The sequence below is a fragment of the Electrona antarctica genome (assembly GCF_951216825.1).
Source record: "Electrona antarctica genome assembly, chromosome: 18".
NCBI lineage: Eukaryota > Metazoa > Chordata > Actinopteri > Myctophiformes > Myctophidae > Electrona > Electrona antarctica.
This window is the reverse complement of record NC_136799.1, coordinates 38857289-38884430: the sequence shown is the minus strand read 5'-3', so window position 1 is coordinate 38884430 and position 27142 is coordinate 38857289. Positions and strand designations below refer to the sequence as shown.

The following is a 27142-nucleotide window of genomic DNA, read 5'->3' as shown; positions in this document are numbered from 1 at the left end:
CCTTCCGCTGTCTCTCCATGTCTGTCCTGTGTCTGTAGCCTGCAGTGTTTTTCTGGTTTCTTGTAGTCTTTCAGCTAGTTGTGTGATGCCTGTTGTGGATGTCTTTGTCCTTGTGTGTGTCTTCTTGATTGCTTGTGTGAGTGATTCCTATTCTCCGTCTTGTCTCTTTTCTGCCTGTTTCTCGTCACCTTTTCCTTGCTAGTGTCCTCTGTCCTCTCTGTTCTGTATTGGTCAGTCATCCCCAGCCCCTCTCCACCCTGCCTTAGCCCCCAGCCCCTGGCTCTTTGCTCCAGTCCAGTTATTTTCCGCCTTGCCCCCTCTGTCTTGCCCTGTCCCTCCAGTTCAGTCCTGGTCCCTCCGCCGGACCACTTCCCGTTTGTTGTTTTTGTGGGGCGTCTGGGGATCCGCCCCTTTGATGGGGGGTATTGTCAGGATCTGCCTTCTGTGTGTTGTTTTTGTTGTTCTTGGAACTTATTCTGAAGTTATGCTATGGTGTTCTTGAATCTTATTTTGAAGTGATGCTTTGTGTTTCCTGTTTTCCTTTGTAGTTGGTTCCTGCCTTGTCTCACCTTCCCTGATTTTTGGTTCTTTGTTTCACCTGTGTCTTGTTTTCCCCCAGCCAATCCTGTTGTTGATTTGATTTGAGTTCACCTGTGTCCTGTTAATCTTGTGCCTATTTAAGCCCTGTGTTTGGTTGTGTTCTGTGTTGGATTATTGTATTGTCACCTGAGTTCCTAGTCTGTTTTATGTTTGTTTGATGGTGTTGCTCTCCTGCAAACCTCTGTTTAAATAAACTTCCACTTGATTCTGACTTCCTCGCATTTGGGTCCTACTTGGAAACCACCTCCTGACAAAGAGACTATGAATAAACCTAAAATCTAAACTTTGCCGCCAAAAACAACACTGGGGTAATGTATTCATTCCAAGGCTCAGAGCGCCAGTTGACATTTTAGAAAACTCTTGAAAGTGTGAGAGCTGTTAGAATGGGCCTCAGGTCTGGATGAGAGCTGTTAGAATGGGCCTCAGGTCTGAATGAGAGCTGTTAGAATGGGCCTTGGGTCTGAATGAGGCTGTTAGAATGGGCCTCGGGTCTGAATGAGAGCTGTTAGAATGGGCCTTGGGTCTGAATGAGGCTGTTAGAATGGGCCTCGGGTCTGAATGAGAGCTGTTAGAATGGGCCTCGGGTCTGAATGAGAGCTGTTAGAATGGGCCTTGGGTCTGAATGAGGCTGTTAGAATGGGCCTTGGGTCTGAATGAGAGCTGTTAGAATGGGCCTTGGGTCTGAATGAGGCTGTTAGAATGGGCCTCGGGTCTGAATGAGAGCTGTTAGAATGGGCCTCGGGTCTGAATGAGGCTGTTAGAATGGGCCTTGGGTCTGAATGAGGCTGTTAGAATGGGCCTCGGGTCTGAATGAGAGCTGTTAGAATGGGCCTTGGGTCTGAATGAGGCTGTTAGAATGGGCCTTGGGTCTGAATGAGAGCTGTTAGAATGGGCCTCGGGTCTGAATGAGGCTGTTAGAATGGGCCTTGGGTCTGAATGAGGCTGTTAGAATGGGCCTTGGGTCTGAATGAGGCTGTTAGAATGGGCCTCGGGTCTGAATGAGGCTGTTAGAATGGGCCTTGGGTCTGAATGAGGCTGTTAGAATGGGCCTTGGGTCTGAATGAGGCTGTTAGAATGGGCCTCGGGTCTGAATGAGGCTGTTAGAATGGGCCTCGGGTCTGAATGAGAGCTGTTAGAATGGGCCTCGGGTCTGAATGAGGCTGTTAGAATGGGCCTTGGGTCTGAATGAGAGCTGTTAGAATGGGCCTCGGGTCTGAATGAGGCTGTTAGAATGGGCCTCGGGTCTGAATGAGGCTGTTAGAATGGGCCTCGGGTCTGAATGAGGCTGTTAGAATGGGCCTCGGGTCTGAATGAGGCTGTTAGAATGGGCCTCGGGTCTGAATGAGGCTGTTAGAATGGGCCTTGGGTCTGAATGAGGCTGTTAGAATGGGCCTCGGGTCTGAATGAGGCTGTTAGAATGGGCCTTGGGTCTGAATGAGGCTGTTAGAATGGGCCTCGGGTCTGAATGAGGCTGTTAGAATGGGCCTCGGGTCTGAATGAGGCTGTTAGAATGGGCCTCGGGTCTGAATGAGGCTGTTAGAATGGGCCTCGGGTCTGAATGAGTCCTGCACTCACTGTTGGACGGAGGGTTTTTGCACACGCCCTCTTCGATGGTCACGTCATCGATGGCGATGTCCCCCTCGATGCCCGAGCCACGGACCCCCTCCAGGACCACCTACACACACACACACACACACACAAGTCAAAACTATGACTAAATATATCAACAATTTCATCAACAAATAAAAATCCCACCCGTGTGAAGTGAAGGGCGCTCTTATCATCATTCATCGAATTCCGTGCTCAACCAATCAAATCATCGCTATGGGGTGATCAGCCAATCACAAGCCAATGTTTGTGGCTGGGCATAGGAGGGGGCTAGCGGCCCTCAAAAACTAGACTCAAATGTTGGGGAGGTACTAGTGGAGAAGAGCTCCAGTAGAACCAAGACAAGTCATGTTATGCTTGGCTGTGCAGTAGGGAGTAGAGCATAAGTAGGACATTAATTTACCAAAAAATAAAATGTAAATATGTCCTGCTGGGTGGGTTTCAGTACCTGGAAGGCGGAGGTCGGGTGGATGTTGATCTTGGTCTGTCTCCACCTGTCTCCTTGGTTCCCAGACAGGCTCCACACCGACGTGTCAGCCACAGTCTGAGCTTTCTGACGCAGAAGCACATTCAGAGCACCTGGTGAGATTAAACAAACACATACACACCTGGTGAGATTAAACAAACACATACACAGTACACCTGGTGAGATGAATTAGAAGCACATACACACCTGGTGAGATTAAACAAACACATACACAGTACACCTGGTGAGATGAATTAGAAGCACATACACACCTGGTGAGATTAAACAAACACATACACAGTACACCTGGTGAGATTAAATATAAACACATACACACCTAGTGAGATTAAATATAAACACATACACATATGGTGAGATGAAATAGCTCAGTTGATAGAGCACTCGCCTTCGATCCCGGGCACCGCCAACTCAGCGTATGAGTAGCATGGCTTGATGTTGTGCGGTAAGTACTGGGAGCTGATGGTAGGTGTTGCGCTCCACCTCAGCATTCCATCTCCCAGAGGTCTAGCCAGCGCATTGAAACAGGGATAGACTCTGGCTGATACCGACAATAAGCCTCTCTGATGCCGCCAGCGTCTTTCAAAATATAAGCGCTAGAGTGCCAGGCAGCAGATATGGGAGATTTTACTCTGAAAAGCCCCACCTTTTCCGTGGGGCTTCCGTTCCCCCCCAAAACCGGGAGACATAATCTTCAATTCCATTCTTACCTCGTGCTGGTCACGCTAAAGTCTCTCTAGAAGCGATAATATTCCAAACGAGAGGCATGCTGAAGTCAGAAATGAAGACAGAATATTGCCCATCGGGTCAAAACCATGGAGAGTTCCCTAGATCAGATTAGGAGATATGAGCCATTCTTTCTGAGACGTAAACAAGGAAGTGAACGGCAGCGCGCGAAACAGCAAGGAGTACGGTGTAGAAGGAGAGGCCAAAAAATCCAAAAGAACCGATTTTTTTTATTTTTGTTTTATATAAAAACAAAAAAAAACTAAAGACGTTTATACACGTCCAAGGCCTTAATTGTGTTAAACACAGTCACCAGTCAGAGAGGATGCATTATTGTTTTTATTTTCTTTCTCCCCCCAGGTCTTTTTTGTTACATTCAGAGGCATTCAAAATCAAAATGACAAATAAAATAACAACAACATGCTTCACCAGTGGGGGGACATCACATAACGCATGCAGAGGAGTACACTATCCAAGGGGAAAATGAAACTAATGTCTCTCTGTATGTCGATCGAAATAGTTCAATCACAAAACCAGTGTCTGTAGTCTTCACGCTCAGGGGCCTGCATTGATCCAAGGCACCGAAATAACACAAAAGAGAAACAGATATAAATCTTAAAAAGAAACAGAAAAACGGTTTCTATCTGGGTTGTATTTGTTCACATTTCACAGAACCATCTGCATACCCCTTAATGTTCCAGTTGGATTTAAAGTGAAATAAAATGTCTTTCAAAATAGTTCCATCATAAAATAAATGTGTCTTCATGCCCAAGGTATTGCTTTATTCCCAGGCACCAAAATACCATCAAGGAATAATAATAATAACCTAAATTAAACCTGGCAAAGCACTGATGCAAAAAAAAACCCTCTGACATAAATTTTACAGCGTCCTTTAATACCACCTCCTCCGGGATATTTGTGACTTGTACGTTAAACCTGTGAGACAGATTTTCCAAGTACTCCGCGCCGTTGGCGAGGAGGGACTCATTTTCGAGTTCCAAGCCGCTCACAAAGCTCTCCCAGGGCAAACCATCACGTTTTACAGTATCACTTTAGCCTGACAGTTTCTCCTCTAGCTCCGTAACCAAAATAAGAATTTGTCGTTGACTGATTTGAAGAAATATTCTGAAAATGAGTTACTTTGAAAGATCGCAGACATGGGCGAAAACCTTATAACCCCCTGCCTTATAGGCAAAGCAGAGATAACGTACTGCAAGGGTTCCCAGACCTTTCAGTCCGTGACCCACCAAAATAATCCCACCCTGATGACAAGCACTTGGATTTGTAGGAGTTGAGGCATTACATTTAGTTTATTCGGTTCCACAGATTAATATTGTGAAAATAGCCGAAGTACAAGCTCAAAAAACGTCGTCACTCAAGTGACAACTTTAGAAATTGACACAGGTCTGTACCCTTTTTTAAATTAAGTGCCATCATTTTATTTTCTAGAATAGAATGTGCCATGTCTTGTCAACATACATTTTAATGACTCCGCATCAACAATTCCACCATAATTAGATTTTCCACGAATATAACCTTTTCCCTTCTTTTTAAATATTTTCTGCCACATTGTTATAATGATCATTAGACTGAAGAAGCAATAATCCACCTATCTCCCAGAATCCCTCCCCAGTGAAGGAAGGACTTCATATATAATATATATATATATATATATATATATATATATATATATATATATATATTAAGGCTGTCAAAAATAACGCGTTAACGGCGTTAATTAATTGCGTTAAAATATTTAACGCAATTAACGCATGTGCAGTGTTCCCCCTAACCTTAGAGTATAAGCACCTAACGTGCGCCCGAGTGCGCGGCTCAGGAACGTCCAGTGCATAACAAATCTGTCACTGTGTCGCGCACAATCATGATTGAACAACACCAGAGAGATACACTGTAGCTTGTGTATTGTAGTTGGGTTCAATGGGTTGCCAAGTGGTTTGATTCTGTAACTCTGTTGCGTTACTTTGTCTGCCTACAGTGCCTAGCAAAGCCCCTTTGGATCATCATTCATTAGGCTACACACAGTCACACACGACACGCACACACACGCCTCCTCCAGTCTTCCTCCTCCGCACGCATGCACAGTTGCACACACGCACACTACTAGTGCTGTGTAGCTATCGGGCTCAGACGCAGCGCGCTGCAAGAATCCCTCACAACATTTTATAGTACCTTCGGGTCCGTCGCAACTTGTGGACAGTTTGAAAATGCGGGTCCTATGTGCATTAAGCCATTAACGTTGGTCCGCCTGGTTTCGTTTTGTCCAACGCGATTACGTGAATCAGCATGGCTATTGGCTGCGCCTGCAGTATTACCAAAACAAACACATGGTACTTTTGTGTCGCACATGGAAAGCAACTGAAAACGACCATGGATATAAAGACAGTTCTCCTGTGCACAGCACAGATATTGCACAACTCCAGGTACGAACCAAAACACTGACTGAAGCTGATCATTCACGACTAACTATCTCCAGAGTCCTGCAGTCCTAGCCTGGCTTGGCCAGCCTCATAACGGGGATTCACTGAAGATTCTTGGAGGAAACATCAGTGAACCCTCGCTATGAGTCTGGCCGCGCCAGGCTACTGCAGTCCCGCAATGAAGGAGAGACAATCTCGTCTCTCACTATAGTCCACTTCTCTACAATGCCAGTCTAGCCTTAAAACCTACATTTATATGTTATTCAATATATTACTTTAGCGCAAAATATAGGCTTTTCTAAACCAAGCCCTGTTTCAAAAATGGTGCCATGTTATTGTATTTTGTGAATTAACTATAGTCTACAGTTTAACCCATTGATTCTCAGCCATTTTAATTTCAAAGACCCCCAAATGAAATTGATAGAAAGTAGCCTAGGCGATTTCATTATGATTTTTATCTCTGGACTGGGACCCCAGTCTCCATCCATCCATCCATCTTCAACCGCTTATCTGTGGTCGGGTCGCGGGGCAACAGCTCCACCAGAGTGTTCCAGACTTCCAGACCCTCTCCAGAGCAACATTAGTGACTTCCTCAAGGGGGACCCCAGTCTACATGGCCAAAAGCCAGTGTTAATTTAACTCAAAGTGTAGCCTACAAATGCTCACATCATATATAAATGCATTAGAAAACAAAAAACATTAAAAAACAAATTTATATCCGCTTTCTGTCATTTATATTAACATTTCCACAACAATATACAGGAAAATATGTCATGTTTTGGACATAGTTCGAATGGTGATTAATCATGATTAAATTAATTTTGAAGCTGTGATGGGCACTGATGATGCGGAGGAGGGAACACGCCCCCAGCACCCACAGCGTCCCCAGCGGGAATCGAACCCAGGACCTTCTAGCTGTGAGGCGACAGCACTACCGACTGTGCCGCCTGACTAAATATTTTTAAATATTTTATTTGAAACCAAACATCTTCTCTCTCACAAAACCCTAATCATAGTGGTATTATGCGTATTATAGGTAGTAGTAGTATTGCAGTACTCACCTATATGTTTTCCATACATGTGGTAGTAGAAGGAGAAGCAGTACGTGGGGTTAGCGCTCACAGTGGTTGAACCGTGCGTGACCTTTGACCCCACATTGAAGGTCGGGGTCAGCAGCCTGGCCTTGTCCCCCTCCAACCGAGGACGAGATGTTTCAATGTACATGTAGAACCCTGGAGAGGAGAGGAGAGGAGAGGAGAGGGGAGGGGAGAGGAGAGGAGAGGAGAGGAGAGGAGAGGAGAGGAGAGGAGAGGAGAGGAGAGGAGAGGAGAGGAGAGGAGAGGAGAGGAGAGGAGAGGAGAGGAGAGGAGAGGAGAGGAGAGGAGAGGAGAGGAGAGGAGAGGAGAGGAGAGGAGAGGAGAGTCAGTGCATGACAGCAGCTACAGTCTGCAGTGTAGGCATAAAATAAACCTCGGCACAAACACATTTTAGCAGTTCAACCCCCAGGCTGCATCCCACCCACGCACGCACGCACGCACGCACGCACGCACGCACGCACGCACGCACGCACGCACGCACGCACGGACAGATCAACACAGGTTAAAGACAACGTAAAAGAGCAGTAGAGGAGGCAGGTTTTTAAACCGGAGGCCCAGTCTACATATAGACACTGAGTGTGTGTGTGCGTGCGTGCGTGCGTGCGTGCGTGCGTGCGTGCGTGCGTGCGTGCGTGCGTGCGTGCGTGCGTGCGTAATTTGTGGGAGGGACATAGCTTAAACCTACGTCCCAGAGTAATTTCTTAAACATTTATTGACCAGTAGTGTGTGTGTGTGTGTGTGTGTGTGTGTGTGTGTGGGGGGGGGGGTGTGGTTTATAGAGTGGGATGTAGAGTGGTTTTCTATATGATATGAACCACATTAACATCATGCTGGTACAGCATGGACTGCACTCACACACACACACACACACACACACACACACACACACACACACACACACACACACACACACACACACACACACACACACACACACACACACACACACACACACACACACACGAAGAGAAAGGACTCACAGGCAGAAGCTCAAAGACACTCGTCCCATCTCTCTCTCTCTGTGCCCTTGGGCTAAGAGTTTTCTGACACATTGTTGATCTCCCTTCAAACCTCATTAATCTCACTGAGTATGAGCACACACGTACACACACGCACGCACGCACGCACGCACGCACGCACGCACGCACGCACGCACGCACGCATGTGTGTACTGTATGCGTGTGTGTGTTTGTGCGTGTGCACACGTGTGTGTGTGCGTGCGTGTGTGTGTGCGGCTGTGTGTGCGTGCGTGCGTGTGTGTGTTCAGAACTCCTGACCCTGTTTGGAGCCAGTCCGGTCGCTGCTCGGTCCGGTGTTGGGGGTGTACTTGGTGTTGCGCGTGGCCGCGCTGTGTCTCGTCCAATCAAAGCTGTCCGTTTTGTCCTGAGAGAACAGACACACGGCCTCGTCTTCAAAGCCACACTGGAACTCTCCTGGACGGACAGACAGACAGACAGACAGACAGACAGACAGACAGACAGACAGACAGACAGACAGACAGACAGACAGACAGACAGACAGACAGACAGACAGACAGACAGACAGACAGACAGACAGAGACAGGTTTACAAGGCTTAGACAGACATTCATGTCTGTAACATAGGGTTATTAAGTATTTCATAGAATTTCAGAGTTTATGGACCACTAATAAAGTAAAGTCATTCATCCTTCATATATTTCATAAAACATAAAATACAGTATTAAATAAGAATACGTCATATTACATCATAAGAATGTCCATAATCTCTGTTTGTCATTGACTCATTTCTGAAGCAATGCTGACAGACTTCTTCACATTACATGGATGGTTAGAAAGGTCTGTCTGTCTGTCTGTCTGTCTGTCTGTCTGTCTGTCTGTCTGTCTGTCTGTCTGTCTGTCTGTCTGTATGTCTGTCTGTGGTAGGGTGCTAACAAAGAGATAGTTACTCACTGAGGTGTGGATTGATGGGAGCTGCAGAGACAGGAAAATAAATGGCATTAGTCCAGTGTGTCTATGTGCAGTGATGATGAAGTGATGATGAAAAAGACATGGCATTAGTCCAGTGTTCATAAGTGTAGTCATGATGAAGCGGCATTATATAATCATATTGCATTAGCATTGATCAGCCCCAAACTGAGAAACAGGACTAATAATAATCTAGTTATCTGCTTAGATATGCCTGGCATGTGAGGAGGATCCTGTCTAAGGTCACAGCTGGCAGAAGTAAGAGACAGCCTTTATTTTTACGACTACGGAAAACAAGCTCAATAGAGAACTTAATTGTTTGTTGTTTGACTTTAGACCAATTATTTATGAGTTGACTGCCGGGGCAAAGCCATAGAGTTATAATATAATCTATAGAGGGCGGACTAACCCGCCCCCAGCTATTAATTTCAATGGACGTTGCTCACTGGCGTTTGAAACACCCGGAAGAATGCTCTACTACTGATTTGGGACCACAATTTGGTGCCTAAAAGCGGAAGTGTTAACCTCCATAAACGCGCCTGCATGAATCCATTCATGAACGAGCACTTTGTGTTAAACCCCAGCTGCACGCTCTTTTGTTCGTGCATGTACTTCGCCCGCCTGCAGTTCCAGCTTTGGCCAGTAAGGTAGGGCGGCTTCAGCGTTTCCCAGGTGCTCTGGGGGCCTGGGGAAAGCGCCAGTCAGTGAGCCATGGGTGCCTTGTTGGTGAATGTAGGCTATGTTATGTGACTTTTACAGTGCTGTAAATAACACCTTCCATTATTCTTTTTAATATTGGAACTTGAGATATTTTGAGAGTTTCAATTCCGCTAGAACACTAGACTGGAGTCCATAAATCATTCGCAAAGGATTTCCACGTCAGCACTATAAAATGGAACCATGCTTGCAAGTTATTTCAGGCAGTCAACTGAAGTCGATCTCACTAGACTTGTGATGCACTCTTCTCACCTCATCAACACACTTCCATTCATAATAAAGTGGCCCAGAGTATTTAAGCGGTAACACCATGCACTCCTTCATTTTCCTCACTCGTTGCCGTTCCACTGCTCTCAGACTACAGTTGGAACTGGAACACTTGCCCCAAAACACACTTGCCCCAATTCTTTTCCCCACGGACCTCCTGCGATTCTTGTATTTGTTTTACTTAAGTTAAGGTTAGGAATAATGTTATGTTTAGGGTTAGGCATAGTTTTACAACTTTTACTGGGGTTAAATTTAGGAATAATGTTTTGTTCAGGCACAGTTTTACTGGGGTTAAGTTTATGAATAATGTTTTGTTCAGGTATAGTTTTACTGGGGTTAAGTTTATGAATAATGTTATGTTTAGGCATAGTTTTACAACTTTTACTGGGGTTAAATTTAGGAATAATGTTTTGTTCAGGCACAGTTTTACTGGGGTTAAGTTTAGGAATAATGTTTTGTTCAGGTATAGTTTTACTGGGGTTAAGTTTATGAATAATGTTTTGTTCAGGTATAGTTTTACTGGGGTTAAGTTTATGAATAAGGTTATGTTTAGGCATACAGTCGTTTTACTGAGGTTAAGTTCATAATGTTATGTTTAGGCATAGTTTTACTGGGGTTAAGTTCAATTAAGGTTTAGGAATACCTGGTGGCGACCTCTCCGAGGTCGTCGATTTGGACCCGGGCGACACTGAAAGGCTGATGCATGCTTTTATCACCAGTAGGTAAGACTACTGACACACTCTTTTAGCTGGTCTGCCAAATAAACTAGAGCAGTGCCTTTTGGGCACTGGCCTACTTGGAGCGATGCAAGTTGGAAAATGGACGCCCCACCCAGTTATTATGTGTCCCTTTTATGCCCATATATGGAGTTCTTTAACAGGCATGCCCAAATATGGAGTCTATGCAGATGTCAGAACAATCATTGTGATGTCAGAACAATCATTGTGATTTCAGAACAGGCCAGCTCCAATATATATGGAGATATATGGGTGATCAAGTCCAGAGCCCGGGCAGAAGCTTTTGTGCTGGTTCTGGACAGCCGGCTATCTGACGGACTCGACACCGGGCACTGCACTCCCTGTTTGTGTGTCGAACGCGTGTCTCAAATTTGAAGTCGGGGGGACGAACGGTTTTCGAGTTACGTGGATTACAGACGTATACGTACACACGTACGTACACGTGTGTATTTAATATAGATAAGATGGTTGCAGCACGTGATAATAAGAGGTTTCTGCCCTGTCTGTGTGTGTGTGTGTGTGCCTGTGTGTCTGTGTGTGTGTGTGTGTGTGTGTGTGTGTGTGTGTGTAACGGAGCTGCGAGTGTGTCTGACCGGCTAGCTGTGTGTGGCCTTTCTATGTGTCCAAAACTCAGCTGCCAGAGTTCACACCCGCACCAAGCCTTGGCAGCACATCACCCCCACCCTCAAACAACTGCTCTGGCTTCCTGTCAAGTTCCGTATCAATTATAAACTCCTCCTCCACAGTACCTCTCAGGCCTCCTCCATAAACCTCCCGTGACACGGAACCTGCGGTCCACAAACTTGGACCTCCTCTCTGTCCCCAAGGCAGTCAAGCGAACCTTCGGGGACAGAGCGTTCAGTGTGGCAGCCCCCCCACCCTGTGGAACTCTCTCCCAATAGAGATTCGCCATGCTCCAACACTGGACTCTTTTAAGGCTGCCTTGAAAAGACACTTAGAGGGCAGTATTATGCGTGTCTTAAGTACCAGGTCTTATGACTTAACTTAAGACCTGGAGGCGTGGTCAATGCTGCTTGGCCACTCAGAATAGCCAAATGGCATTGACCACGCCTCCAGGTCTTAAGTTAAGTAATAAGACCTGGTACTTAAGACACGCATAATACTGCCCTAAGGCTTATGGAATATAGTTGTTGATTGTTGTTGGTACATTTTGTAAAGCGTCCTTGGGTTCATGAAAGGCGCTATATACATTCAAGCTATTATTATTATTATTATTATACCTGGCCACCACGCCACGCTACCGTAGGCGCACACCAGGCTCAAAATCCCTGGTGAGTCGGTACAGTCAACAGCTGCAAACGCCGAAACCTGGGCGGCGGTTAACTAACCCAGAAAACTCAGCATGTCTGAGTCTGGGTATACGTGGAACCCCTGGTTGAGGAAATTCCACCTAAAGGTCTTCGGACCATCCACTGCAGCAACCAGGACCACCTCCAGTCGTCTAGACTACGTCTCGCCACTGGGTACAAGATGGGACTGGTCGAGAGAGTGAGGTCGATGCTGCGCAAATCTCCCTCACTGAAATCCAAACTTCTCTGCGCAAGTCATGGCACCATACCACCGTCCAAATTGAGACGTTCCATGGTCATCATCAACTCTGATGGACGGAGCTGCGTACCACTGTAGGTGACGGTGCGCTCGGTGCAGTCTCCCTCCCCGTAACGGCTGATGGGTGTGAGTCGGATCAGGTAAGACTCCGGCTTGATCAGCTCCGTCAGGTTGTAGGTCAACAGCTGTCCTCTGCCCATCTGTCTGTCCACGCCCACGGGAATCTCCTGCTCCCACCAACGAGAATCTGGTGTCTTTCCAATCTGGAAAGACACGCGCACACACAAAATCACATTATAGGACGACTTTACGCGTTTCCAACCTACCGGTATCTTCATGTGTCTGTGTCTGTGAGGGCTGTGAGACACAGGGCTTTGGTATCTTCATGTGAGACACAGGGCTTTGGTATCTTCATGTGAGACACAGGGCTTTGGGGTGAATTTTGAGGGTCCTCAAAATCAAAGTCCTCGCTGCATCCGGAGGCAGTAAAGGGACTACAGACTGAATCAATGCTAGCAGTAAATTAGTTAATAAACAGAAAATACATTTTCAGGTGGGCTCATTTTTCCCAGTTCTAATTTTGTCTGCTCAATTATTCATGTCATTACTTTAATTTCACTTTTTGAGTGGTGTAAACCACTCCTACAACTGGCTTTGTTAGTTTGTCTGTCTGTCTGTCTGTCTGTTCGTACCAAAAAATGAGCATGGTTGCTATGGTCACCCAGTTCACACGGGTGTGATTTAATTACGTCAGACATTACGTCAGACCACAGCTGATCAGTCTATATAAGACCTTACACCACTCAGTTCACACAGGTGTGATTTTTTATACTGTATACTGTATGTTATCGACCGATAATCACCAGTATGTTCTTATCTGGACCATGCAATGCAGGCAGTATATGGACAATTCCACAGTGAAATTACTGCCGGCGAAGCGAAAACATAGTGAAACTGACTTACATGGCCGGTTAAGACTGATACGAGGTTAGGGGACTTGCGTGGCCGATTAATATGGGTTAGGGTTAGGGTTAGAGTTAGGATTAGATTTAGGGTTACGGTTAGTAAATAGTGGGACAACGCGACCAACCCCACGTCGGACAATGGCTGACAAGGTCAGTATGTGGAAATGTCCATACTGGCTGCATTGCAGGCTGTTGATACAGGTTGATGACGGAGATTAAATGATGTGATAACATCTGAAGCCGCTACATTGTGTCTAACTGTCTATTCCACCATTCTTCAATCTTTCACGGTCACAATTTTTTCAGCAACTCTCCCTCTCATTCTCTCTCTCCATCCATCCATCTTCTATCTATCTCTGTACTTTGTGACTGTACTTTTAAAGCTAAAGAGGTTTTGACTTTGAGTGACTTAGACAGCCTTATAAAGAGATAAATCACTCTGTGTGAGATAATTAGGAACCCACCAGGAGTGTCTGTCCGTCAGTCTGTCTCTCCTACGCTGTCTGCCTCTCAGCTGTCCTATATTGTCTCTCCTACACTGTCTCCCTTTAAGCTTTCCTACTGTCTGTCTCTCCTACACTGTCTCCCTTTAAGCTGTCCTACTGTCTGTCTCTCCTACACTGTCTCCCTTTAAGCTTTCCTATTGTCTGTCTCTCCTACACTGTCTCCCTTTAAGCTGTCCTACTGTCTGTCTCTCCTACACTGTCTCCCTTTAAGCTTTCCTATTGTCTGTCTCTCCTACACTGTCTCCCTTTAAGCTTTCCTACTGTCTGTCTCTCCTACACTGTCTCCCTTTAAGCTTTCCTATTGTCTGTCTCTCCTACACTGTCTCCCTTTAAGCTTTCCTACTGCCTGTCTCTCCTACACTGTCTCCCTTTAAGCTTTCCTACTGTCTGTCTCTCCTACACTGTCTCCCTTTAAGCTTTCCTACTGTCTGTCTGTCTCTCCTACACTGTCTCCCTTTACGCTGTCCTACTGTCTGTCTCTCCTACACTGTCTCCTTTTAAGCTTTCCTACTGTCTGTCTGTCTCTCCTACACTGTCTCCCTTTAAGCTTTCCTACTGTCTGTCTGTCTCTCCTACACTGTCTCCCTTTACGCTGTCCTACTGTCTGTCTCTCCTACACTGTCTCCCTTTAAGCTTTCCTACTGTCTGTCTCTCCTACACTGTCTCCCTTTACGCTGTCCTACTGTCTGTCTCTCCTACACTCTACTACTAGAGCTAATAGAGCCTGCCTGCCAGGGATAAATTGAATCTTGACCATCTTGACCAGGTCAAAATTTGTGTTTGCCAAGATCTATATGTCTCGTCTCAATAGAAGAGCATGGAGACCAAATACAACCACCCCAATTGTATAAGTTATATTGTATCAACATACTCTACACTCCCTCTGCCAACCTGGGGAGAGCAACGGACTGACCTGCAAGCCCCGTCTTTTCACCTGACAGGGGGCTGTTTCCCCGGTGTGACGTAGCGCGTGGAAGGAACACGTTATTCCAACCAGTTCCATTCCAATCCATCAGGATGGCCAGGAGGAGGCAGTATAGAGACCAGGATTACCGCATGTTTTTGTGAGGGTACCTACTCTAGGGGACACGGGGAGAACATGCAAACTCCACACAGAAAGGCTCTTTTGCCAACCCCACCTATAGGGTATGGGTGCTGATGACGCGGAGGAGAGAACGCGCCCCAAGCACCCACAGCGGCCCCAGCGGGAATCGAACCCAGGACCTTCTAGCTGTGAGGCGACAACGCCAGTGGACCCCCCCCCCCCCCCCCCCCCCCCTGTGTTCTGCCCTCCTCCCCCCCATGGAGCAGTGCTGCTCTGTGAAACCCAGTGACTCCCATTGAAAATGAATTGCGAGCTGCTCTGCCCCCCCCTGTGTGTGTTGTCAGTGTCACCTGTCTGATGCCCAGCCGGTAGGCCAGGATGCGGTCCACAGCGTCAGGGTTCATCTGGGTCCACTGCAGGGTGAAGCCGTACACTCTGGGACGGTTCTGCCACACGGCACTGGACGTGTCGTAGTAGAACTCTGGGGGATACGCCTTCCCTGCACGCACGCACGCGCACACGCACGCACACGCACACGCGCACACACACACACACACACACACACACACACAGACACGCTGTGAGCTTGCAGATCTGCTATTTTTGAATCGCCAACATATAAATCGATTAAGTGGTTAAAATGATCGCGATGCTGCGTTAACTACTTCTGCTGGGCACCCTCTGGAGAGGAGAGGAAGGAAGGGAGGAGAGGAGATGAGTAGAGGAGGAAAGGAAAGGAAAGGAAAGGAGAGAAGCAAAGAGGAGACAAGTCGTCTCTGTCGGGTGGAAACCTCATATGTCCAAAACTGTTACATTTTAGGATACAAACTCAAAAGCATCAAAAGACAGCAGAACTATACAAGCTCAAAACGTGTCGCTTGGCACCACCTTTCATTTAAAAAGAAAAAAACATTTGAAAAGTTACAATATGGAGATAAGAGGTTTCTGCCCGACAGTGACGAAGTATAGGAGACAAGGACAGAGAATGGGCGGCATTATAAATGTAAATGTCTCCTGTTAATCCTTTAGATTAGGATTAGAAAAGCCACGTAGACCGCTGTGACAGTATACAGTGTGTGTGTGTGTGTGTGTGTGTGTGTGTGTGTGTGTGTGTGTGTGTGTGTGTGTGTGTGTGTGTGTGTGTGTGTGTGTGTGTGTGTGTGTGTGTGTGTGTGTGTGTGTGTGTGTGTTTGTGTCAGAGTTTTGAGAAGCTGCATGTACGTCAGGTTTACAGGATTGTAAAACATCTTAGTGGATGGAGGTTCGAGGACATGGCTGGTAAAAGCCTGACAGGTATTAGGCCTGTCACAATTATTACATAATCCCCTAAACGCAATTATTTGAGATAATCACAATCACTTTGCATAATCGTCATGATCGTTTCCATGTTGGAATATTTTCGTATATATATTCAAACATTTTCTAAAACAGTGGAAACTGGTATTGAAGTGGTTAATGTAGGCCTATGTTTTGTAATAATCCAAATCTACAAAGTAAGTAGTAACTAAGGTTTTCATATAAATGTAGTGGAGTAAAAAGTACAACATTTGGATCCGAGATGGAGTAGAAGTAAAAATATTGGAAAGTGGAATTACTCAAGTAAAGTACAAAATTGTACTTAACCCATTTTGGGCGGGAACCCCTTTTGGTGTTAGCATTATGTTATGCTTTAGCTATTGAAAAATAGCAGATCTACAAGCTCATAGCGTGCCACCGAGTGGCGCGCTACGAGCTTGTAGATCTGCTATTTTTGAAAAATCGACTGACATAGAAACATAGCTTTTTCAGAAAACTGTCAGGATGTAGAAGACATTTTTAGAATCTGATCTCAGGTCAGAATGGGTTAAGCACAGTACTTAAGTAAATGTACTTTCCACCACTGCCAAGGAAAGACCCCCAAACTGATATATATTTGGCCGCGGACCTCCCATCTGAAAATGTTGTGTGCCTAGGAAAAACCTGAAAGCCTAGGACTCCCCCGTACAAGATTTGTGTTGCTAAAATGTTAAAAGTAAATCTCAAGGACAAATAGCCAATGTACTGTATATACAGTTGGGTGCCACCGATATTGTCCCTTATCATTTGACCCATTTAGGCCTGCCCTCAAAATTTAAAAAAATCCTTATAAATCCTCCAGTTTTCTGAAATAAATATTTTCACGATTTTTCAAAAATAGCAGACCTACAAGCTCGTAGCGCGCCACTCGGTGGCGCGCTATGAGCTTGTAGATCTGCTATTTTTCAATAGCTAAATTATAACATGTTTAAAACACCAAAAGGGGTTCCCGCCCAAAATGGGTTAACTGTCCTTTTGCGCAGATCACGCAAACCTCAGCAAAAAGAAAAGGACAATATCGATGGCCTCCAACTGTATATACAGTACAGTGGATAAACTGATTGTGATTGCTATATAAACCACTCTACCTTGGGGACACCTTGGAACCCCCTCAAGGACCCCCGTGGGGGTCACTTTGAGAAACCCTGCACCAGAGAGATGGGACGGATCACCTGCATGTCATGAATCATTTAAACTCCCTCGCACGATGGTGCAACAGAGCAGATCTACAAGTTTGCGATGACCTTGTCAAGGACACATCAGAATGCGTGTGTGTGTGTGTGTGTGTGTGTGTGTGTGTGTGTGTGTGTGTGTGTGTGTGTGTGTGTGTGTGTGCTGGCTTTGGCAATGTAAACGTGTGTATCATGCCAAAAAAGAATTGAATTGTGTGTGTGTGTGTGTGTGTGTGTGTGTGTGTGTGTGTGTGTGTGTGTGTGTGTGTGTGTGTGTGTGTGTGTGTGTGTGTGTGTGTGTGCGTGCGTGCGTGCGTGCGTGCGTGCGTGCGAGTGCATGCGTGAAAGCGCTAACCACTATTCATCACATTCTCAACCACACACAAAGATGAAAGCTTGCTGCTGATGGCTGATGACACATAACCACTGCTCTTAACACGAAACAGGAGAGAGAGGGAGGGAGTGAGAGAGATGGAGAGAGAGAGAGAGAGAGAGAGAGAGACAGAGAGAGAGAGAGAGAGAGAGAGAGAGAGAGAGAGACAGACAGACAGAGAGAGAGAGATGGAGAGAGAGAGAGATGGAGAGAGAGAGAGATGGAGAGAGAGACAGAGAGAGAGAGAGAGAGGAGAGAGAGACAGAGAGAGAGAGAGAGAGAGAGAGAGAGAGAGGGGGGGGGGGGGGGGGGGAGAGTGACAGAATGTGCTGTACTGAACTCTGAGGGTAAATGTGCAGTTGTGTTTGATTCTACATGAAAGAGGACATCTTGTGAAGCGCTGGGGGTCAGGTGGATGATCAGACTGCATATCGTTGCGGTCGGGCAGAAACCTCTCATCTTCAAACCTCGATTTTGAATGCCGAAATGTAAAGGATTTGGACATAAATATGTCCAAAACCTTTACGTTTCCAAAACCTTTACGTTTCCAAAACCTTCACGTTTCGGCATTCAAAATCGAGGTTTGAAGATAAGAGGTTTCTGCCCGACCGCAACGATATGCAGTCCGATCATCCACCTGAGGTTTCCGCCCGACAGAGACGTTACATTTCTATGATGCCTCCATCCAGCACAGACCATGCCGGCAGAACTGAGAGTCCCGTTTCTACGAGACGTTCAAACACTGATTCAGTACAGCATGTGTGTCTGCATGGTTGTGTTTTCATGGTGGCGGTGCGTGTCATTCATGACTGTTTACTAGTCTAGTCATGTGCTTAAATGTGATTTAATGTACTTATGGACGGGAGAGGCCAAACACACAGTACATTCAGTACTGGTGGTGGATGCATACAGTATGATACAGCAGTCGTACCCAAACGTTTCAGGTCGAGACCCAAAATAAAGATTAGATGTTTGACCGGGATCCAAATGAGTGAAAATAGTAGATCTACAAGCGCGCGGCGCGCTTATAGAGCGGCTATTTTCACCATTTCTTCATTTCAGTCAGGACAACCCCTTTGGGGTCCGGCCCCACGAGGTAGATGAAACACCCTTCGACACCCCTGCGATCAGGGGCAAACTAAAACCCACGTTTTCAAAGAAACTTCAAATATTTATTCAAAAATGACCAACAAATGATGTTGCTATATAGGCTACTGTACATAGCAACAACTACCCCAAAAGGCGTTCCCGTCCTAAATGGGTTAACCCATTTAGACCTGAGGACGATTCTAAAAAAAGGCTTCTAAATCCTGACAGTTTCTCAACCTTATTCATGTCAAGGACCCCCAGAATTATCTGTATTTGGCTGCGGAGCCCCATCTGAAAATATGTTGTTCGAGGGACCTCCCCGCAGAAGCAAATATTTTCCACATTTTCATGATTTTTCAAAAATAGCAGATCTACAAGCTTGTAGCGCGGCACTCGGTGCCGTGCTATGAGCTTGTAGATCTGCTATTTTTCAATACAATAGCTAAAGTATAACATAATTCTTAAAACACCAAAAGGGGTTCTCGTTCAGAATGGGTTAACGCTCACCCCGGCCTTGTCCCTTCCTGTTCGCCTCGGTGACCGATAAAAAGGCACTCCCCGCTCCGGGGACATGACACTCGACATGTTCTTTGGCGCTGTCAACACTTGCGGTTGACTTTCTACCTGATGTACCACCATGTTTGTCTGCTACTCAAGCAGCTTCTCTGTCTACAAGCCGAGGATGAAACCTCCATCTTCCACTGTCATGTAGGTTTAGTATGTCTCCTTTCAGCATGAAAACATTTGTACTTATAGACAGCTTTCTTATTGAAAGATCAGTCTGTCTTCGTCCTGCTCTGCAGACTGCCAAACTGCTAGTAGGACAAATCGCAGTTTAACGATGACTCATCCCAAAAGCTCTTTGCTGTTGAAATTCTTCATTATTGTCGACTAATAGCTTGGTAATTATGTTAATCCTCTAAAGCTACTTGATTTCCAAGTATATAAAAAAAGAAATGGTTTTCTCTTTCCGAGTCCATGACCAAAATATCTTGAACGTGCCATGAGTTGGGAACCTTCAAATGTCCCAGTTCCTAAATTGTAAGATGTCGCTTTGGATAAGCGTCTGCTAAATGCCTAAATTGTAAATTGGCTTGAATTCACGCTCAGACTGACGACTAGCTGTCTTCAACCTCTCCCTGGTCCAGTCCCAAAGAAAACAAAACCTCTCTTGCCTAAACAATACCGCCTATACTAGACCAGTCACCTCCTCACTGCCAAACACAGTAAACCCACTACATCAGTGGTTCTCAAACTTTTGAATTTCAAGGACACCCCTTTGATATGCATTAGACCCCAGACTCCCATTTGATACCATTGTCTACTCTATCTCTGGAACATTACCCCTTATTTATCCCTAAACGACTTTGCCTTTTTTTACTATTTTGAAAAACATTTTAAAATTGTTCAACTAGCCGATCTACATCAACACGTTGTGAGCTTGTAGGCTATTTGAACTATTCAAAAATGTTTTTCAAAATAGTAAAAAAAGGCAAAGAAGTTCAGGGATAAGGGGTTCAGCATTGACGAAAATAGGGCCCTGAGAGTGTACGAATGGAACCACCAGAAACACAGGACTCAACAGTGCGCTGTGTAGCTGGATCCTGGACCTCCTTACGGGACAGACCCCAGGTGGGGCACCCTCCACCCTCCACTGTGATGCTTATAGCAGTGAAGCGTCCTTTCACACGGCAGAGCCCAAACAATGATTCAAATGACAGCCAAAAGAAAATGGAGCTCACCAATGAATGGCTGAGGATAAGGAGGGGAGGGATTATAGGTGCTAAGCATGCCAATTGCAGCAGGGCATTTCCACGGGCAGACAAAGATGCTCAGGCAACAGGACAGTAAAGCGGGGAATGTGGGTTTGTCTTCTCAGCTACATACTGGAATTTTTACTGACAGATCAGAACAAAGGGGAGAGAGACAGAGAGAGAGGAGGAGAGAGAGAGAGAGAGAGAGAGAGGGAGAGAGAAAGAGAGAGAGGGAGAGAGGGAGGTAGTGTAGTACAGAGGAAGGGAGGGAAAGTGTGAGTGAGATAGACAGAGGAACAAAGAGAGGCATACAGTAGCCTAGAGCAACCGTTTCCCAAACAGTGGGTCGGGACCCATTTGTGGGTCACAGACTAATTTCACTCATCACTGCATCACTTTGTGTCTCGCTGCGAGCTTGTACATTTGCTATTTTTTGAAAATTGTTGGACAAAGCGTGGACAAGTTTTGTATTTTATTTTCCCTGTCACATTTCTCAGAGGGGGTCTGTCCACGGCCAAATACATATCATTTGGGGGGTCCATGGCATGAAAAAGAACTACTGATTTAGAAGGAATTTGTAGAATCGCCACAGGTCTTAACAGCAATCGAGAGACAGACAGTCGACATACAGACAGACAGACAGGAAATCAAAGAGAGTGATATTAAGAGGTTCGTGAGGGAATGAAGATTGTTCTATAATCCTCTTTTTTGCGTGCTGTGCAGGATGGAATGAATGTTCATGTGCAAATCCACAGCCAGGCAATCTGAGAGAGAGGACTCATGGTGGCACTACGATGACTGTTACATCAACACAGAGGAGATAAAGACCTGATCATGTTTCAGTTGTACTTTTCCTTGATTGAAGTTTTGGATTGACGTTTTAGATGGCTAAAATAATTGCTGATATTTTAAAAGCCCAAAACAGATGTTTTACACACGATGGTCAACGACAGAAAGGTTCTTTGTAAAAAAGTGAAGGAATAGATCTTGGACAGGAAGGTTTGAATTGTGTAGGGCAACTCCAGGGTTAAACTGGCGCACTTGGCTGATAACTAACAAGTTGTACAGAAAATTCCTAGTCTTTTGAATAAAATTCCATTCTAGTTTTTAGTCAACAAAATCTACAGTTGATTTAGTCGACAAAATGTATTTTGGCTGATTTATACACGTAAAAAAATTGCCAATCTACAAGCTCTACCGATCGTCACGGAGCCAATCTCATGGGCCTGGACTTGTTCACTGACCTATGGAGATGATCAGTCAGCTATGGAGATGATCTGAATTCTGAACAGGTACGACTTCACTGTAAGCCTGTTGGTGCGCCAGCAATGCACATTACAAACCGGTATCAGAATGGACAGCAGCAATAACAACACAGCCTTACGGCTGCAGGCACACTTTACAAACACAACCACGGCAGTTGTGTTGTTTATATCATTAACACACTCTACCACAGTGGTTACCAAACTTCTTCGGGGCAAGGACCTCCCATATGAAAATGTTGTGACAGCCAAATGTTGTGACAGCCAAATGTTGTGACAGCCAAAGTAAGTAGCCTTCAAGTAGCCATATGGCCTATAGAGCAGGAGCCGTCATGTACAAGTACGTCTCCCAGCCATGAGTGACTGGACAAGAACCACCTGGACATGACACTGGAATTTCACAGGGACTTACCCCCCCAATCCAAGCCTTGATGCTGAGTGCCAAGCAGGGAGGCACTGGGTCCCATTTTGATATGACCGGCCGGGGGATCGATCCCTCAACATCTCAATTTCAGGGCGGACACTCTAACCACAAGGCCACTGAGCTCTCTCCCTCTCCCTCTCCCTCTCTCTCCCTCTCCCTCTCTCTCTCTCTCTCTCTCTCTCTCTCTCTCTCTCTCTCTCTCTCTCTCTCTCTCTCTCTCTCTCTCTCTCTCTCTCTCTCTCTCTCTCTCTCTCTCTCTCTCTCTCGCATGCACGCACACTCCACATTGTAATTAGCGTGCAACACTCTCTCTCTCTCTGTTTCTAGCTCAACAGCGCCACTTTGGCACCTGTTGGTACCCTAAACATAGGGACACACATACCCTAAACATAGGGACATATATATATATATACATAGGGCCAGACATTTCTGTTTCTTGGAGTGACTGCATCACTCAATATTAAAAAATAAAATGTGATGCTATACCCCCTGGAACCCCATCGAGTGCCCCACTTTGAGAACCACTGCCAAGTGGTTTGAGAGCCACTGCTCTGACATACAGATGTCAAAATAACATGTTGTTCACTAAGGAAAGTCACGGATTCCAGCATTATGGGGATTTGACCTGACTGAAATCAAGACGAATGTGCGGCTCATTGCATCCCCGGAGACACTTCATAAATTCTCTCCCCCTCGATGTGCCAGTTCCATCACGCCCACTGCTGCAGAAGAAAGGACTCCATAAAACATATATTTATTGGGAACACAGACGACATTTCAGAGCTTCATTGGGGTTATCGTATAAGCCTGCATGTTTAAGATAGTCTCTGTTTACCGACTCGAGACCGTGTTCCTGTTCATAATGGAGGAGGAAGAAGATAGTGTCCTTTCTTCTACATGCACCTGTCTTTCTGACGGTGTGCAAAAAGGTCTGCTCATTTAAGTCCCTCGCTTGTTTCAAAGTCATTTAAAACGACGAATAGAGGAAAGAAGCGCTGCCGTCGTCCTTGCAGTTGTGAACTGAAAACAGGTGCTCGTTGGCGAGGGTTCAAACATGAACAAATTAAAAGAGGTCCAAGGCACTCTGTTCCAGTCAAGTGAAAAAAGCCTTTATTGTAACGGCATGGCAAAGATCATTAAAATAGACCAACACGTTTCGGCTATACAAGCCTTCGTCAGGGTAATTTAAAACAACCTTCTTCCACTTGAAGAACATTTACTATAGTCACTCTCTCTCTCTCCTACTCTGCTGTTGCTGGGAACCTTATCCCTTTATTCAATCCAGGTCGGACTACTGTAATGTTCCTACGCTTTGAGTTTCTGCTCTGGGGTTGAATTTAAAAGACTCTTATCCAGAGCGACTTAGAAAGCATAGCAGAGAATAAATCATGGCAGCAGTTCCTAATCTTTTCTGGATCAAGGGCCACTTGGAAATCTTCTCATCTGACACCACTTAACACATGCAGCAACCGATTGGCTGCCGGGTTAAGTGGTCAGATGGGTGCATTGGGTGGGGCACAAATGCCTTCTAAATCAGTTGTTCTCATACCTTTTGGTGCCAAGGACCCCCAAAGTGATACTGTATGTATATGTTATGGCCACAGACCCACATCACATTTTATTTTGTGTCAGAGACCTTCCAGAAGAGAAGAATTGTGTTTAAAAAAAAAAACGAAATCATTATTATTCAAACATTTCTCCCCCTCCATCAGACTCACCACATCAACCCATTTGTGGGTCACGGACACATTTTCACGGGTAACTTTATTTTGTGTTTCCTACATTTTGTTTTAAAATTTGAATTAAACATTTACAAAAGACACCCCCCCGCCCCCCCCAAAATTGAAAATAAAACATTTTCAGTAATTTCAGGGAGAAATAAAAAATAAATTCCATAAATTAGAAAACAAATGTTTAAGACGTAGTGAAAGTAGCCGATCTACTACAAGCATATAGATCTACTATATATTTTCACTAGTTTTGGTGCCGGGCAAACGTCTAACCTCTCTTATGGGTCACAACCTGAAAAGTTTGTGAACCAAGCACTGCTCTAACGTACTCTGCACGTCCCTGAGACTCACCCGTAACGAGGAAGGTGCACCGGCCCGCCCCCGCCTCGTTGGTGATGTCACAGGTGTACTCTCCGTAGCCCTCCCTGTTCAGAGCTCTGTTCTGGTAGTCCGTCTCATCCCGCTCGTTCATCTGACCCACCGTAAGCAGGCGGCTGCCCAGCTTCCACTCGTACCTGACACGCACACACGCACGCACACACACAGGACACGTTATTATTTCATCTGATCCAAGGGAAGTCTATACCAGTGGTTCTCAAACTTTGTTTTTATTTCAAGGACCGTCCATAACTCTGAGAGTGCACCAGATGGAACCATTTTGTCCAATACCGGGAAATGAGAGAGCTCCGGAGAACACAGGAGGGGGTCATGCAACATACAGTTGGGTGCCACCGATATTGTCCCTTATCATTTGACCCATTTAGGCCTGACCTCAACATTTTAAAAAATCCTTCTAAATCCTCCAGTTTTCTGAAATAAATATTTTCACGATTTTTCAAAAATAGCAGACCTACAAAGCTCGTAGCGCGCCAGTGGCGCGCTATGAGCTTGTAGATCTGCTATTTTTCAATAGCTAAATTATAATGTTTAAAACACCAAAAGGGGTTCCCGCCCAAAATGGGTTAACTGTCCTTTTGCGCAGATCACGCAAACCTCAGCAAAAAGAAAAAGACAATATCGATGGCCTCCAACTGTAAATCAAACAGAATAGAATAGAATAGAATAGAATAGAATAGAATAGAATACCGGAGGATCCTGGCTGGGTGTGCACTCAGCAGGCGACAGTTGAGGCTGAAGGCTCGACCCAAACCCTGACGAATCTCAGTGTAGGCCGGCTCTACTGTTGGAGGGACTGCAGAGGAGAGGAGAGGACTGTCATTAAACATATGAAGTGAGAAGTAACTTCAAGCATGAGCCAATGAGCCAACAGCACTGGCAACACAAAAATGTGTGGGGAGGAATTTATTGACGACATAATCACTAAATTGGGAGAAAGAAAGGAACTCAGCACGTATTATGATGTTAACATAATAACTGTGTATCTTTGAAAGACTAGAGGCTCTGCCCTATAGGGAGTTGCGAACTCCAGTCCAGTGTGTATCATCAACGTTGGCACAGATTTTGTTCCAAGCATCCTGGGAACAGAGTCACATCAGAGCCTAAGATCTCCCCCGGCTGTGTTTTCAGCCAACTCCATCCCGTGGTTGGTTCCCAGAGGGAATCCCAGCGGGATTGTTCAGCAGGGACAGTCCCCCCTAACCTGACTCCGCCAGATGGGGCAGCAGAGAGTACACTGGGTTCCCCCTCCTGCTCCCATCTGGGAACTCTCAGGCAGACTTGATGCCCGGCCACAAAACGGCCTGGCCAATCAGCGGCAGCTAGAGGCGGGATCAAGGCAGCACTGTGTATGCCCAGTGTACTCTCTGCTGCCCCATCTGGCGGAGTCAGGTTAAGTCCCCTCCCCCCCTGACAGTAAACTATTGGCCATGTTGTTGGGTGTGAAGCCGGCAGGGGAGGGAGGTGTTCTCTGTCTTCTCTTCTCAGGACTCTCAACAGGTGGGTCTGGGCATCTATTCAGCAGTGGTGTGAAAAAGTACTCACAAGTAAAAGCATCAATGTAGATATACTCTGTCCCATGTCACAAGTTTTCAAATGATGCTTCGCGCCGCATTTGGAGCTTGTGGATCTGCTACTGTTACTTGTGTGTGGCGCTGTAGTGTGATCAAGTAGGGGCGTTCATTTACGAAAAAACGCAAAAAGTTAGAGATATAGGAGGTTTCCGCCCGACACAGCAACAAAATGATAAATAAGCAGTAAATGTTTCTGCACAACAAATGTTTGCAAACCGGTCTGACAACATAAATAAATAATCCATCAAAGCTGCTGTACCTCCTCCAGCTGGAAGCAGTAGAAAGGAGAGAGCCTTGACTCATTGTAGGAGTCAGGGTTACATTTGACATTTTTTGTAAATATTGAAGACAAGCAGTAAAACCGAGCGATGCGTTTGATCAACGTGTTCAGGTCTGGGTAACCCAACCACCATTGGCAGGGTTATTGCTTTATGGGTGAAATATAAGCTCCCTCTTTCCCTCTCTCCATCCCTCTCTCTCTCTCTCCACCTCCCCTGTCACTCTTGCTCTCTCCCTCACTCCCTATCACTCCCTCTCTACTTGTCTGTGTCTGTCTGTCTGTCTGTCTGTCTGTCTGTCTGTCTGTCTGTCTGTCTGTCTCATTCTACTACTTTGCCACCATAATGTGGAATGCCACGACGGCATCCCATGAAAGGATATGAAGCACTTTCAAAACGTTGATCATCCATCAGGAGACCACAAGGGAATGTAGGTGCAAATTCCCATATAAAAGAGGTTTCCTTTTTCTCTCCTTTGTATACATAATAATGTAGTGTTCTTATGTGTTCATGACATCTGTCATTGTGTTATTTTTGAGGGCCGCTAGCCCCTCCAACGTCTGGCTTTTTTTTTTTTTTTTATAATTTAGCTATTGAAAAATAGCAGATCTACAAGCTCATAGCACGCCACTACGAGCTTGTAGGTCTGCTATTTTTGAAAAATCGTGAAAATATTTATTTCAGAAAACTGGAGGATTTAAAAGGATTTAAAAAAAAATTGAGGTCAGGCCTAAATGGGTCAAATGATAAGGGACAATATCGGTGGCACCCAACTGTATATGACTCATATAGCAGCCAAGTCTATGGACTTTTTAATGTCTGTTTAGAGCACTTATACGTCATATGGCACAGCCAAGTCTATGGACTTTGAATTTGTTTGTTTAGAGCACCTTAAAAGAACATTACCAGGTGCCCCTCACTTCCAACGAGTGTGGTTTTCTTATGCTAAATTGATGAACTGAATACATAGGACCACAATGAAAACAAGTCCCCGGGACTTTAGCTTTAATGTCTGACTGTACCACATGCTGTTTACATTTCTGATTAATAA

General features: G+C 45.5%; 1 protein-coding gene across 2 annotated transcripts in view; it reads right to left on the bottom strand.

Moving 5' to 3' along the window:
• LOC306942195 (MAM domain-containing glycosylphosphatidylinositol anchor protein 2-like) overlaps window positions 1–27142 on the bottom strand; it is a 77525-nt gene that overhangs the window by 5535 nt on the left and 44848 nt on the right. For both annotated transcript variants that reach the window (XM_079527960.1, XM_079527961.1), the window contains exons 10-18: window positions 24930–25035; window positions 24195–24358; window positions 15055–15203; window positions 12259–12451; window positions 8884–8904; window positions 8231–8386; window positions 6918–7088; window positions 2657–2787; window positions 2176–2275 (exon numbers count right to left, since the gene is read on the bottom strand). In XM_079527960.1, the coding sequence (XP_079384086.1) occupies window positions 2176–2275; window positions 2657–2787; window positions 6918–7088; window positions 8231–8386; window positions 8884–8904; window positions 12259–12451; window positions 15055–15203; window positions 24195–24358; window positions 24930–25035 (1191 nt within the window). The remainder of the gene's footprint in view (window positions 1–2175; window positions 2276–2656; window positions 2788–6917; window positions 7089–8230; window positions 8387–8883; window positions 8905–12258; window positions 12452–15054; window positions 15204–24194; window positions 24359–24929; window positions 25036–27142) is intronic.